Source organism: Lontra canadensis, unplaced genomic scaffold (assembly GCF_010015895.1).
Source record: "Lontra canadensis isolate GAN:19392208 unplaced genomic scaffold, GSC_riverotter_1.0 scaffold2, whole genome shotgun sequence".
NCBI lineage: Eukaryota > Metazoa > Chordata > Mammalia > Carnivora > Mustelidae > Lontra > Lontra canadensis.
Genome location: NW_022630996.1, coordinates 35756501 through 35769961, shown reverse-complemented (window position 1 = coordinate 35769961; position 13461 = coordinate 35756501). Strand labels below are relative to the sequence as shown.

At 40.8% G+C, this 13461-nt stretch overlaps 1 protein-coding gene across 2 annotated transcripts in view; it reads left to right on the top strand.

Moving 5' to 3' along the window:
* Positions 1-13461, top strand: part of BMPER (BMP binding endothelial regulator) — a 245416-nt gene that overhangs the window by 51047 nt on the left and 180908 nt on the right. For both annotated transcript variants that reach the window (XM_032871821.1, XM_032871814.1), the window contains exons 4-5: positions 7849-7931; positions 13021-13111. In XM_032871821.1, coding sequence (XP_032727712.1) covers positions 7849-7931; positions 13021-13111 — 174 coding nt within the window. The remainder of the gene's footprint in view (positions 1-7848; positions 7932-13020; positions 13112-13461) is intronic.

The window sequence follows — 13461 nt, the reverse complement described above, 5'->3', positions numbered from 1 at the left end:
TGTCTGATGAGGAGCAGTGGGTGCTGGTTGTTTAACAATGGGGTGCTAAGGATAGAAGGGCTGGCCAGCCATGGCAATGCCAATTCTACTGAGAGGGAGAAGCACTCCCATGTTCAGAAGAGTTTATGGTATGTCATTTGCAAATATCTTCTTCCATTCCGTAATTGCACTACTAGGTATCAACCCGAGATACAAATGTGGTGATCTGAAGGGGCACCTGCACCCTAATGTTTATAGCAGCAATGTCTACAATAGCCAAATTATGGAAAGAGCTGATATGCCTGTGGATAGATGAATGGATAAAAAAGATGTGAGATATTTAGGCCATGGAATATTATTCAGCCACCAGACAGGATGAATACTTACTATTTGCATTGACATGGATAGAACTGGAGGGTATTATGCTGAGTGAAATAAGTCAATCAGAGAAAGACAATTATCCTATAGTTTCACTCATATGTGGAATATAAGAAACAGCACATGGGATCATAGGGGAAGGGAAGAAAAACTGAATGGGAAGTCATCAGAGAGGGAGAAAAAACATGAGAGACTTAACTATAGGAAACAAACTGAGGGTTGCTTGAGGGGAGGTGGGTGAGGGTATGGTGTAATTGGGTGATCAGCATTGAGGAGGGTACGTGATATGATGAGCACTGGGCGTTATACTCAACTGATGGATTAATTATTGAACTCCACATCTGAAGCTAATGTACTATATGTTGGCTAATTGAATTTAAATAAAAAAAAGAATTTATGGTAAGAACAGATCAAATGCAAGAGTGATGGGTGATGCGGCTCCTATAAAAAAGTTGTTGCAAGCATTTTTCTCCCTTAATGCATTGCATATTTCCTTTATTGTGTTAATTACACTAAAAGTTTGAAAACATATTTTATTGCATAGAAGCCCAATTTATTTGTGGCTCATAGAATCTGTTTTATTACCTGAATATCAATGCCAGATATTGTATATACTATAATCTTATGAACTTATGAGACTGGCTCTATAGGCTACAATTTCCTTACTTGACATCTCCAATAAACACATAGATTAGAAGTCCAAGTAAGGCACCTGGAGATTTTGTGTTCCTTTATACTGGTGGAGTGAGTTGAATTTGCAAATCATCTGTCCTCATCTAATATTTCTGCATATTTGGGATTTTATTCATAAAGCCATCAAAAACTAAGTAAAATTGCTTTCTGCCATTTCTTTTTCTATTGTTGATTATTTCATTTCAATCACATATTTAATTTTCTAATTGGAACACAAAAAAGCCATGAAAAAGAATGTTATGGGGGGCACACACTACTTACTCTTTAAGAACTCAGTTCATGGGGCTGATTCTTTCTCTTGGGACTGAGGAAATGGTTTGACCATAAAATTCCCATTAGCCAAAAATAAGCAGAATTGCCTTCAGGATTCAAGGTAGGTACAGCCTTGGAGAGTAATAAAAGCCTGTTTTAAATGAACTCGTAAGGACACGATATAAGCCTGAGAATGGCTAGTCAGATTTTATGTTTATCCCTCTTGATTATACTTCCATATGTTTCTGGAAAACTGTGTCTGAAAAGTGCTTCATTAAAAATTTGTATTGGACTGGGGTAATTTGGGGATTATTGACCAAGTCTAAAGGCTGGGGCTACCCTATCAGGCGGCCTGGAAGCAGCAAAGAATGGCAGTGCTGTCTGCTCTGCTTCCCTTTACCATGTGGCATGAACTGACTTCAAAGACCCCAACTTCTCTTTTTAAGTAAGTATGACAGTTGGCATCCTAACCCTCCCCCCAACAAAAGACAAAAAGAAAACAAATTTGGGGGACCAAAATGGATTTTGGGAAGAAAAGGCACCCACCCTCCTGAAAATTAACTGAAGATGAGGCTTGCACAGCATGGGTGGGGGGTGGCTGAAAAGTGTTGACATGCTTCTCCCTTTTAAGGTTCATTAGGTACCAGATGCTCAAGAACTTCCCTTCATTATGTTCCATCCTAGCCTGCCTGGTCCGTGGGGGGTGGTGGTGGTGGTGGTGGTAGGATTAGTCAGTGTTCACAGAGACATACTTTGACATCTGAGTTGCTCTGGGAAAGCTTTGCTTTTTCTGGAAGTGGAATAGTGAACTGAATTGGTCCACCTGCCAAGAAGAGGAGACAGGAGGTCCAGGGAATGCCATCTTTTCAAAATTCTTTTCCTGTGGCTTACAGAAATAGCTGCTTGTTAGTATGTACTATGTATTCTTAGTGAAATTGGACATTTCTTAAGTACTGTCCACAAAGTACACAAAGTACTGTAAGGGACCTGGGCAGGGACATTTCAAAGTCCACATACACATGAAGAAAGAGCACAGGAGCATATCCTGAGTGGGGAAGTTTCCAGGAAGTCTCCCCAGAGGCCATGACCTTGAGTTGAGTCTTGAAGGAGGAGTTGGCCAAGCAAAGGAGAGGCTGGGTGACCTAAGTGTCATTGATGGGATGATAGAGATGGAGTGAATGGATGAGATCTGGGTTTTTCAAAAAGGGAGCAGCATTTGCAAAATCATAGGGTGAGATCTTCTGGATATACATGGGGGGTTCTAAGTGCGGCATGTCTGCAGTGTGGCGAGTTTGGGGATAGCAGATAAGAAAATGAAAAAGTGAGTGAAGGCCGAGCCTGAGAGATCTATATATGTTAAGAACTTTGAATTTTATAGTAAAGGTCAGTGGTTTTATATCCTCCCCCACTTCTGCCTTCCAGATGCTCTGATCCAGTTGGTTTAGAGAAGAAAGGTGGGGATAGGTGTCAGTCTACACCTCAACCAGGCTGTGAACCATTAATCATTGATAGAGTGTGAGCATGTGAATGAGATTGTGTGAATGAGATTAAGACCCAGATTTGAAAGAGCCCCACTGGTTGTGGAGCAGGAGGATACTTGAAAAATGTCCCATCCCAGCCAAGAGGAGCAGTCAGTGGGTCTATTGTAGTAGTTCAGGTGGAAAACCACCAGCACCTTAGTTGAGGTGGGAGTAGAGAATGGACAGATAATTGAAAGAGAACATCTAGAAGGTGTGTGGGTTGTGGGATGGGAAGGGTGAGGGATAGGAGAAGGGAAGTATGGTCAGCCAGCCACAGAGAAGTCCTGTAAAGTAAAGACTGATTATCCTTTGGATTAGGTATGTAGTAGGCAGTTGTAGCCAGAGAGAGTGACATTTCAGTGGGATGATGGAGGCAAAAGCCCTATAACCCAGGTTGAAGACCTTGAACCTGCTTTAAGACACCTTCAGGTTTGTTATGATCAGGGAAGGTGGATAATCCCAGGGACCTAGATGGAGTTCTAGGAATGAAAGGAAAAGGCTGGGAAGGTAAGCTGGGGCTCTGTTGTGAGGTGCCTGCCGGGTAGGGGGTTTTATTGGTGATGGTGAGATCCAGTTCTCTGCTTTTAGGCTAATGGTAACCTGACAGATGAAGTTAAGCCTTTTAGGGTGAGACCAGGTGGAGTTAAGGCTTATTAGAAGGCCAGTGCCAATTTTTATGGTCCTGATGATTTTTAACAGCTATTTTAACAACAGAATGATGAAAATGTGTGGTATTCTTTCTCCCTTGGGATAATGTGGCTGCTGAAAAATGTCATAACTAATAGGAAAAATAAGTTTTATTGCTTAATTGTGGATTCAGTTTATTTGTGTTTTCCTGTTACCATTACCATGTGTTTTCTGAGTTGACTAGTTGACTAGGCCAGGCTTCTCTACAAGAGTGTATATGTTTACCAAAAAAAAAAAAAAAAAAAAGCTCTGAAATTCCTCCCCACCCTGAAAATATTTAACATATAAAAACCCAAAAAATACACATATAAGTGAAGTATAGCTAGTTTAGGCTTGTATTTGTATTATTTTAGTTTTATAGAGAAGAGCTATTTGGGGATATGATGGTTTTGATCACGGCTTCTCAGTGTTGGCATGATTGACATTTTGAGTTGGTTGATCCTCTGTTGTGCCTTGTAGAATGTTTAGCAGCATCCCTGGGCTCTACCCACTAGATGCTTGTAACACCCTTATCCCCCCAGTGTGACAACTGAAAATATCTTCTAATATTATTAAAGTCTCCGGGGTGGGGGATGGGGAGAAGGCAAAATTGCCCTGGATTGAGAACTGTTGATTCGCAATATATATCATAGTGGTTTTTATCAGAAAATGGCTACATCCTCCTGCTGCAGTATGGATAGTTTTATTGAAGCCTGTGGAGTCTGAGAAGCTTTTATCACCAGAAGAAAACTAATGAATATTTATAAATTCTCTTGTCAAAAGTTTATTTACAAATTTTTAAAGAAAAAGGAAGGGCACCTGGGTGACTCATTTGGTAAGTGTTGCCTTCAGCTCAGGTCATGGTCTGGGGGTCCTGGGATACAGTCCTGCTTCAGGCTCCCTGCTTAGCGGGAGTCCGCTTTTCCCTTTCCCTCTGCTGCTCCTGCTGCTCCCCATACCGCTCTCCCTGCTTTGTGCTCTCTCACTCTCGCTCTCTTAAAGAAATAAAGAAATAAATAAAATCTAAAAAAAAAGTTTAAATTAAAGAAAGAAAAAAAAAAAGGAAAAGCTACTTTGCTGGTTGCTTGACCATTCCTCTGCTTACCCCATGTACCCACTCTTTCATTTAGTTCCTGAATATGCTGTCATTTAATTTTAATCTGGGTCACGAATTTCTCAGTGCAAAGGACATTATGTGCTAGAAAGTGCCCAAATAATACCACCTTCTAAAACTGGGCGTAAAAGTGTGGATTTCATGCAGGACATGGGTTTTACTATTGTTTCACACCTAATGCTTTCTAACTCTGACCAAGCCACTTTAATCTTTCTGTGCAAATTTTCTCATCTGTGAAGTGAAGGAGATTAAGTATATTATCTTTAAGTTTGCTTCTAGCTCTAAGGTTGAAATGTTTTGATTGTTTTTTTGGGTTGTTTCCCCCGCCATACACGACACCCCCCAGTGCAGTGTAACCCAAATTGTGCTTTCCAGGTCATTAGTGGTCTGTAGACTACATTGCTGATCTACATTGAGATAAGTACAGACGTAGAGAGTAAACAATTAGAAATGGTAATTATAATTTGACAGAGTCATTTCATGCCTGTTACACATAAAACAAAAAATTGAGCATGTATTTTGTCTTAGTCTTTTAAATTGAATTTTTTAGTAATTCATTTTTATTATGCTTTATGAAGATAGCAGTCCACATTGGATTGGAAGAAGAAAAATAAAACAAACTGGTCATTCACTAGAGGTAGTTTGAGAAGCAGCACCTTGAGTTATGATGGAAATATTTTTTTTGCTTCTCTTCCTACCCTGCCCAAAAAGAGAGTTACTTTGTATATTCCTCCTCTGGGGTTTCAATAAAGAGAGGAGCAAGATACTGCCTGTCTGCTTTATTAGCAGCATAAAGTTGGTGGCAAAGAGAGTAAGAGGGAATTCTGGAGTAAATACAAGGTTCTGTTTGATAGTATGCATATATAAGTCTTCACATAGCTCATGTTAGTGTCTCACCTCAAATAACATGTTTATCTTAGAACAGAAACACAAAGAGCAGTGAAAATGTCCATCTAAAAATTATTTTAGCCCCACTCCAAAATTATTTTAACCCCAAGAATCCTCTTAGGTATGAATCTATTAGAATGTTTGGTATACTGGGGCTCTGTACTAGCTGATGTTGGTGAGGGTAGGTAGAAAAAGGAAGAGATGTGGATTATAGCTAAAGGGATTACTATAGATGCTTTCGAGTCTATTCTCTCTTTCAGACTCATTCAACATTTTGGGACATCTGTTACATGGACTCAGGTGTGGTAGACTGATAGGTGAACAAGGGCAGTTAAGCAATGAGCACTGCACAGTTGTACCTTGGTCTTTATATATTAAATTAAGGTGGGGGAGCCAGCCTTCAGACTGACCCTTATGTGAGGGAGAAAGCACAGCTGAGTTCTCTGCACTGTGGACCACTTGTTCGAATATGTTTTTTCCCATATTGAGTGGAATAATCCAGAGAGGCCTGTCTTACTCCTGGGAACACTTCACACGTGACCTGGCACTGCCGTTCCTGCTTGATCTGTGTGGGTTTTGTACTGTACTTCCTCCTCCAAAGTAAAAAAGGCAAGATCTTTGCTTGCTCTATTAGCAGCAGAAAATCACCCTTTCTTTCAGTTTTTTTTTTTCCCCTTAAATCCAGAGGATGAAAATATATAATATATTTGGAAACTCCACTGGCAGACTTGGCAGGCGTTTCATATTTACTTGGACTTAACATGAATTGGATTTGGTGCTCTGATTTCCCCGTCTCCATCTCTTGGAACAAGTTATTTATTATCCAAGTGAGTCTGTGTTAGTGGATCAGACATGCACATGGCACATCTATTGTAAGTGTGTTTGTTCAGTAAGATTTATGCTAGCCCAAATTGTTTTATATTGGTTTTCATTGTTGAAAATTTACTGTATTCATTTTTGGTTTGGCGTAAGTGTGCTAAGGGTTCTGTGGTTGAACATTTTATCACTATAACACTTCATGCAAAGGAAATTAAAAAATACATAGTGAAAGCATTTCCCTAATATGTTTCCAATCAGCTGTGTACTTTAGTAATTTGATTTGTAGGAACCAGAGAGAAGAGTATTCCTGCGTTCTTTACAATCATTCATAATTCTGTGGGAATTCAGATCATGGTTCTAAGTTTATGAAAATGTATCTTGAAATTTTCTTCAGTCCTTTATTATTCTGTTTGGGTGTATTGAGAGGATATTTTATTAACACACCAATATCTAAAAGAATTCAGGGAAGGGGGCGAGTATTCTGTCTCAGACAAGAAAAACTGATGTGGATTGTGGTTGATTGGCTTGCCAGAAGTCAGTCATTGGTACAGAGAGGCAGGCCCTTTTATTTCTGCATTATCTTATGTGTGTGTTCTTGCTTCTGTACTCCTTGGGCTAAGCAGTCAGACTGTGCCTTGTAAATCCCTTTGCCTGGTAGACTCTCATATGCAGTGATGAAGGGCATAGCCAGGTGCACCTTCCCTGAAAGTGTAACACACGGATGGAGGGTGGTATTTGGATGAGCTCATGAAGATCTAGGCTGATCATTGCACCATTATTTCTTTGGCTCTTTCTACAGGGACTTAAGCTGACTGGGTTGTTTCCTTGTTTTTGAGGATCTCTGGCCTTTGATTTACTTCGTTTTTTGCTAATGAATGAGCATGACTTCTGTTTTGGCTGGTGAATTAACTTGTGATAATCCATACATTTATAGTTTCAGATTTCTTAATCCAGTTCACTATCTAAGAGTAAAAGCAAAGTGAAATGTGAAATCATAGCTCTCAAACTGGGAGGCAAGACTTGGAAGGTTTCATTGGTAAAGTTGGTAGATTGTCAAGGGTCTTAAGTGGTATAGAAATTTGCAATCATTTCCTTTTTAAATTTTCTGCTTTTATTTCCTGTCATGTTTTAAAGTTCCCTCTTAACCTTCAGTTTTCTGTTCTTATGAAAGTCTTATGAAAAATCCCCTTGCATAGTGGTGATTTTAGCCCTGGTCCTCCTCCTACTTCACTAGGCATAAATAAAGTCGCAAGGTCGTGCGTTTCGGCCAGGAGAGTTCATAGTTCATCAATTCATGCTTTTCCATTTGAAAACATTGTCTGGGAGGTTAATCTTCTCAGTAGACAAAGAATTAATGTAAGTGAAAACCAAGTGGATATTTAGAAGGCTTAGTTGTGTTTTGGAGAAAATAGCCAAGGAACATCATGGTTCCTACTATCACCAGTCTGGCCTTGAAGACCTAACTTCTTTTGCTCCAAAGATAAAAGAAGCACACATTCATTCTTGGTCTTTTTTCCTGCTTTTGTGTTTCCTGTTTAGGTTGCACCTATGAAGGAAATACCTATAACAGCTCTTTCAGATGGCAAAGTCCTACACAACCCTGTGCTCTACGTCAGTGCCAGGTAAAGTCTATTTTCCTCTCCACTAAAAAGGAATTGGTGAAGTCAAAACAAAAATAAATTAAAAAACAACAACAACAACATCTGTATAACTGTTACTGCATTACTGTATCCTTATACATATTTATTGTGACCTTAACAAGAATAGATACAGGTACAGAATAGATACTATATAGCACTCACTTCTAGAAACATGCAGTGGAATTGTTCACCATTGTTGAATTGTGCCTGGAAAAACCCTGGGAAGATGTATATGTCCTTGGGGAAAATTCATGTCTTCCTGTGAGTCAGCTTTGAGCAAAACATGAATTCCTGTTAGCAGAAAGAGGTATTGTCAGAGGATATATGTTTTCCTTCTTTGATTTAGAAACATTTTGAACTGGAGCCAATCTGTAAGCTTATTTTAAATCAAAGCAATTAGTACACTGTAACCTCAATGACTTCAACCTGACAAATTTGAGAACCACCAGTTCAGTTCCCAAGGACCCCACCGTGGCTGGTGCTTGCTGTCCCCTGCAAAGGGCGCCGATTCTGTGAGACTAGTTGTTACAGGGCTTCAACAGAGCAAGATAAACTAAAGGAAAAATGAGGAATCTAAATGTTCAAACTCATTTTCTTATCTCTAAAGAAATACTCAGTTAAAAAATGCTCATCTAATCTTGACATAATTTAAAAACTCTCCATAGAGAAGATTCTGTTAAATCATTTTAGCCCCAGCCCCATTTTACTGTTCCAGGATATGCTCTCTCATTTAAAGGGGAAAGAAAGGGGCATCCAGGAGGCTCAGTCAGTTAAGTGTCTACCTGCAGCTCAGGTCATGATCTCAGGGTCCTAGGGTTGAGCCCTGCATCAGGCTCCCTGCTCAGCAGGGGAGTGTGCTGGTCCCACTCCCTTTGCCTTCCATCCCCCCCATGCTCCCCAGCTCATGCTCTGTCTCTGTCTCTCAAATAAATAAACACAATCTTTAAAAAAAAATACAGGGGAGCCTTTCTGCCCGTGGACGCCGCCGAGTAAGCATCGTTAAAGTCTCCCCTCCCACCGCCGTCATGTCTAAGTCAGAGTCTCCTAAAGAGCCTGAACAGCTGCGGAAGCTCTTCATCGGAGGTCTGAGCTTTGAAACAACCGATGAGAGTCTGAGGAGCCATTTTGAGCAATGGGGAACACTTACGGACTGTGTGGTAATGAGAGACCCAAACACCAAGCGCTCCAGAGGCTTTGGGTTTGTCACATATGCCACTGTGGAGGAGGTGGATGCAGCCATGAATGCAAGGCCACACAAGGTGGATGGAAGAGTTGTGGAACCAAAGAGGGCTGTCTCAAGAGAAGATTCTCAAAGACCTGGTGCCCACTTAACTGTGAAAAAGATTTTTGTTGGTGGCATTAAAGAAGACACTGAAGAACATCATCTAAGAGATTATTTCGAACAGTATGGGAAAATCGAAGTGATTGAGATCATGACTGACCGAGGCAGTGGCAAAAGGAGGGGTTTTGCTTTTGTAACATTTGATGACCATGATTCTGTAGACAAGATTGTCATTCAAAAATACCATACTGTGAATGGCCACAACTGTGAAGTAAGGAAAGCGCTCTCTAAGCAAGAGATGGCTAGTGCTTCATCCAGCCAAAGAGGTCGAAGTGGTTCTGGAAACTTTAGTGGTGGTCGTGGAGGTGGTTTTGGTGGGAATGACAACTTTGGTCGCGGAGGAAACTTCAGTGGTCGAGGTGGCTTTGGTGGCAGTCGAGGTGGTGGTGGATATGGTGGCAGTGGGGATGGCTATAACGGATTTGGTAATGATGGAAGCAACTTTGGAGGTGGTGGAAGCTATAATGATTTTGGCAATTACAACAATCAGTCCTCAAATTTTGGACCCATGAAAGGAGGCAATTTTGGAGGCAGAAGCTCTGGCCCTTATGGTGGTGGAGGCCAGTACTTCGCCAAACCACGAAACCAAGGTGGCTATGGTGGTTCCAGCAGCAGCAGCAGCTACGGCAGTGGCAGAAGGTTTTAATTACTGCCAGGAAACAAAGCTTAGCAGGAGAGGAGAGCCAGAGAAGTGACAGGGAAGCTACAGGTTACAACAGATTTGTGAACTCAGCCAAGCACAGTGGTGGCAGGGCCTAGCTGCTACAAAGAAGACATGTTTTAGACAATACTCATGTGTATGGGCAAAAAAAACTCGAGGACTGTATTTGTGACTAATTGTATAACAGGTTATTTTAGTTTCTGTTCTGTGGAAAGTGTAAAGCATTCCAACAAAGGGTTTTAATGTAGATTTTTTTTTTTTGCACCCATGCTGTTGATTGCTAAATGTAATAGTCTGATCATGACGCTGAATAAATGTGTCTTTTAAAAAAAAAAATACAGGGGAAAGAAAGATTAATATAGTAATGCATATTTCTTTTGGGTCTTACCTCAAGTATACTGACATTTAGTTTACCAAAGTCTGACTTTCATGCAGCCACACTGTTATATACTCACAGTGGGGCACACTTACTCAAAAGATCATCGGTTATTTATTTGGCTAAATGTTCAGTTCACTTGTATAGTAAATAAATCTAAGTTATTTGTGAAAATAAGCAGTAGAGAGAACAGATGTAAATAATAGATTAAGTGAATCGATAAATATTTGTTGAATTTTTGCTCTGGGTTATAGATTCAACCAGCTTCATGGGACAAAGAGATGAGAGCAGTGGATTTTAGTAATATCAAAAGTCCACATTCATTCTAAAATTTGTACCATCCCACCCACACCCTGCTTCTTGACCAGTGAAATTTCCAGTCTGATAGGGGCACTCTGAAAGCCCTGCTTACCCTGTCTTTTAAGCAAGACAACCCTGCTGGAGTTGCCTTTTGGAGTGTAGTAGAACATTTTTATGCAACAGCCAGACCTCTCGAAGATTCTCAAATTGCATGGGCCATACTTTCAGATGAAGACTTTGTTTGAATTAAATGAAAACTATTATCCGGGAGGAAATATTTTGTTGACTGAATAACACATGGAGCCATTTTCAAGTGTTGACACTGAAACTCCTATCGCCTATCATCTTTGGTCACCAGCCACTCATCAGGCCCACAGAGAATGATGCAGGAGTATCCCATTATTACTGGAAGCGGTCCCGAGGACCAACAGCCCTGGGAGTCAGGAAGTGACGACTGCAGAGCAGAGCCCGGAGAGGGGGTGCTGCCTACCAAAGATGAACTTTGCCTTTTCGTTTTCCTTCTTTTAAAAAAGCTTTGCATAAACAATGAATTCTGGAACATTGAAAAGAAATTAAAAAATAAATAAAAATTAAAAAAACAAAACAAAAAACCAAACCAAAACAACAAACAAAAAAACTTTGCCTACGCCCTCCTAGCTAGTTTAGAAATATCATTCCATTCAGTAGTCATAAAAGCAAACCTCTAAGATAGTTATAAAAGCTGTTCCTCTGCTCCTCTGACACCTTCCCACTCCTGCTTATATTCTTCCTTCTTTAGGGAGTGAGACCTCCTCTGCCAGTGTGGGAAATAGCCACTTACTAGTACCTGTCGGGGAAGGCCTCATGTAAGACATCATCTACAGAACAGCACTGTTACAAACTCATTAAGCTCTTCCCTTCTCAGGGCACAAGATCAGTATCAGAAGAGAGAGTACAGCGTAGTGAGTACAAAATATGGGCTCTGTCACTCATATAACTTGTTTCTTCACCTCTCTGGACCTCTCAGTCTCATCTCCTGTGATACGTGGGTCTCCTAGGGTGATGGTAAACATCACTGAAGATGGTTCTGGTAGAGGCTGCATGCACTGGGCAGGGCTAGGTACCAGACAGGTAACAGCTAGTCGGACTACCTGGTTTCTTTCCATTTGAGTTGAATTCTAGCTTCTTTCTTAAATCCTCCTACCAAAAGAGTTTCAATGGTGAAACATTTACCTTTATTTTCCACTTTTACTTTCTTACTAAAGAGAAAAATCTGAAGATCACAGACAGGAAATTCATGCTGGGAATAAACCTGAATCCTCCATCTGGATTGCAGATACAAAAGGGAAATTGATCTTGGGCCATAGCTTTTTGCATTTGCTTCAGTTATGTAACTAAAGCACAGATCCTTTTTTGATGTTGTAGATTGTGATATTTTGACATTGTTCTTCCCCCCCCACCCCAAATGTGATATAGACCACAATAAATTCCTCTGGTAGTGGAATCCTTGGGCCTCACAAATATGAAGACATCTAGGACGTAACATTCCTTGTTGGCCTGAGATAATATGGTAGCTGATAGGATGAAAAAGTTATCTAGTTGTCATATTGTTACATTTTTTTTTCAACCTATGCTACCCTTCCTTGCAAAACAAAATAAAACAAACACACAAATCCATTTATAAGATGGGTAAAGAATATGGAGAAAATTCCTCAAAGACCAACTCTGAAAATTAATCAAGAAAATGTTTCAACTGACATTAAAATATCTGAATCCCCAGACAGTTTGCAAATGAGTCGCTTGATTTCATTATTAAGATCTAAAGGCTCTATTTTTCCATATATAATACGAACTTTAAAGTAGTTTAGTCTAATCTCGTCATTGATGCTTGAGAGCCAGGCTCTCTATGTGAGGCAGAATGAAATTTCTAAGATTGCAGAGCTGGCCTAGATATTTCCAGAAGAGTGGTAAGGAATTAGGTCTCCAGATGCCAGTCTGGGGTATTACACATGTACTCTGTGCCTCATCATTAACGGCTTCAAGTGTAATAACAATTATAGAAAATATAGCAGTGTTGACAACTTAAAACAATTGTGAATAAGCAGCTAGACTCTGTCAGCTACTGACTGACAGCAAGGTCTTAAATACTAGACCTAAAAGAAAAAACTTTGGGTCAAAGAGATAGACCACAGACAGGTCAAGACAGGATTTGTGCTCCAGGTTTGAAAGCATCAAGGCTGTAAGCTGGGGAGATGGGACCTCAATGGTGCCACATCCTCTGGACCTGATACCCACCCTCTTTTGCACTTTTGGTGTTTGGGCTCTTCCCCTGATCCCTTGAATACTTTCCCAAAGTGAATCACTCGTCGGTGGGACTTCTGGGCTGACATGTTTGTGGCATTTTGTTTTTCAGGAAGGTGTGGTCACAGAGTCTGAGGTGCGATGTGTTGTTCATTGTAAAAACCCTTCCAGGCATATGGGAACGTGCTGCCCCACCTGTCCAGGTAACATTCTCAGGAAGGGAAGCCTGCCAGGCTCCCTGCCATGGCACGTGACTGTGATATCTCTGTGAGCTCTCTCAAGAAGGCAGGATACTCCCCCTCCAGACTGGAACTCGTCTCGCTTTGTTGTCTATACATCGTGGGTGTAGAGAGCAAACTCCCTTGCACAGAAATGTCCGGTTGGACTCTCTGGTGTGCCCCGGTTGAATGCAATGTGCTGTAGGTCTTGGCATGTGGATGCTTCAGGCTCCGGAGGCCTGCTTTCCACTCCGCAGGGCCACAGGTAACGCTTACTTTGGAAGGAAAGGCTGTGGCTTTCTTTTGCTTCCAGAAATGTCTTTTTACTGCTTCAT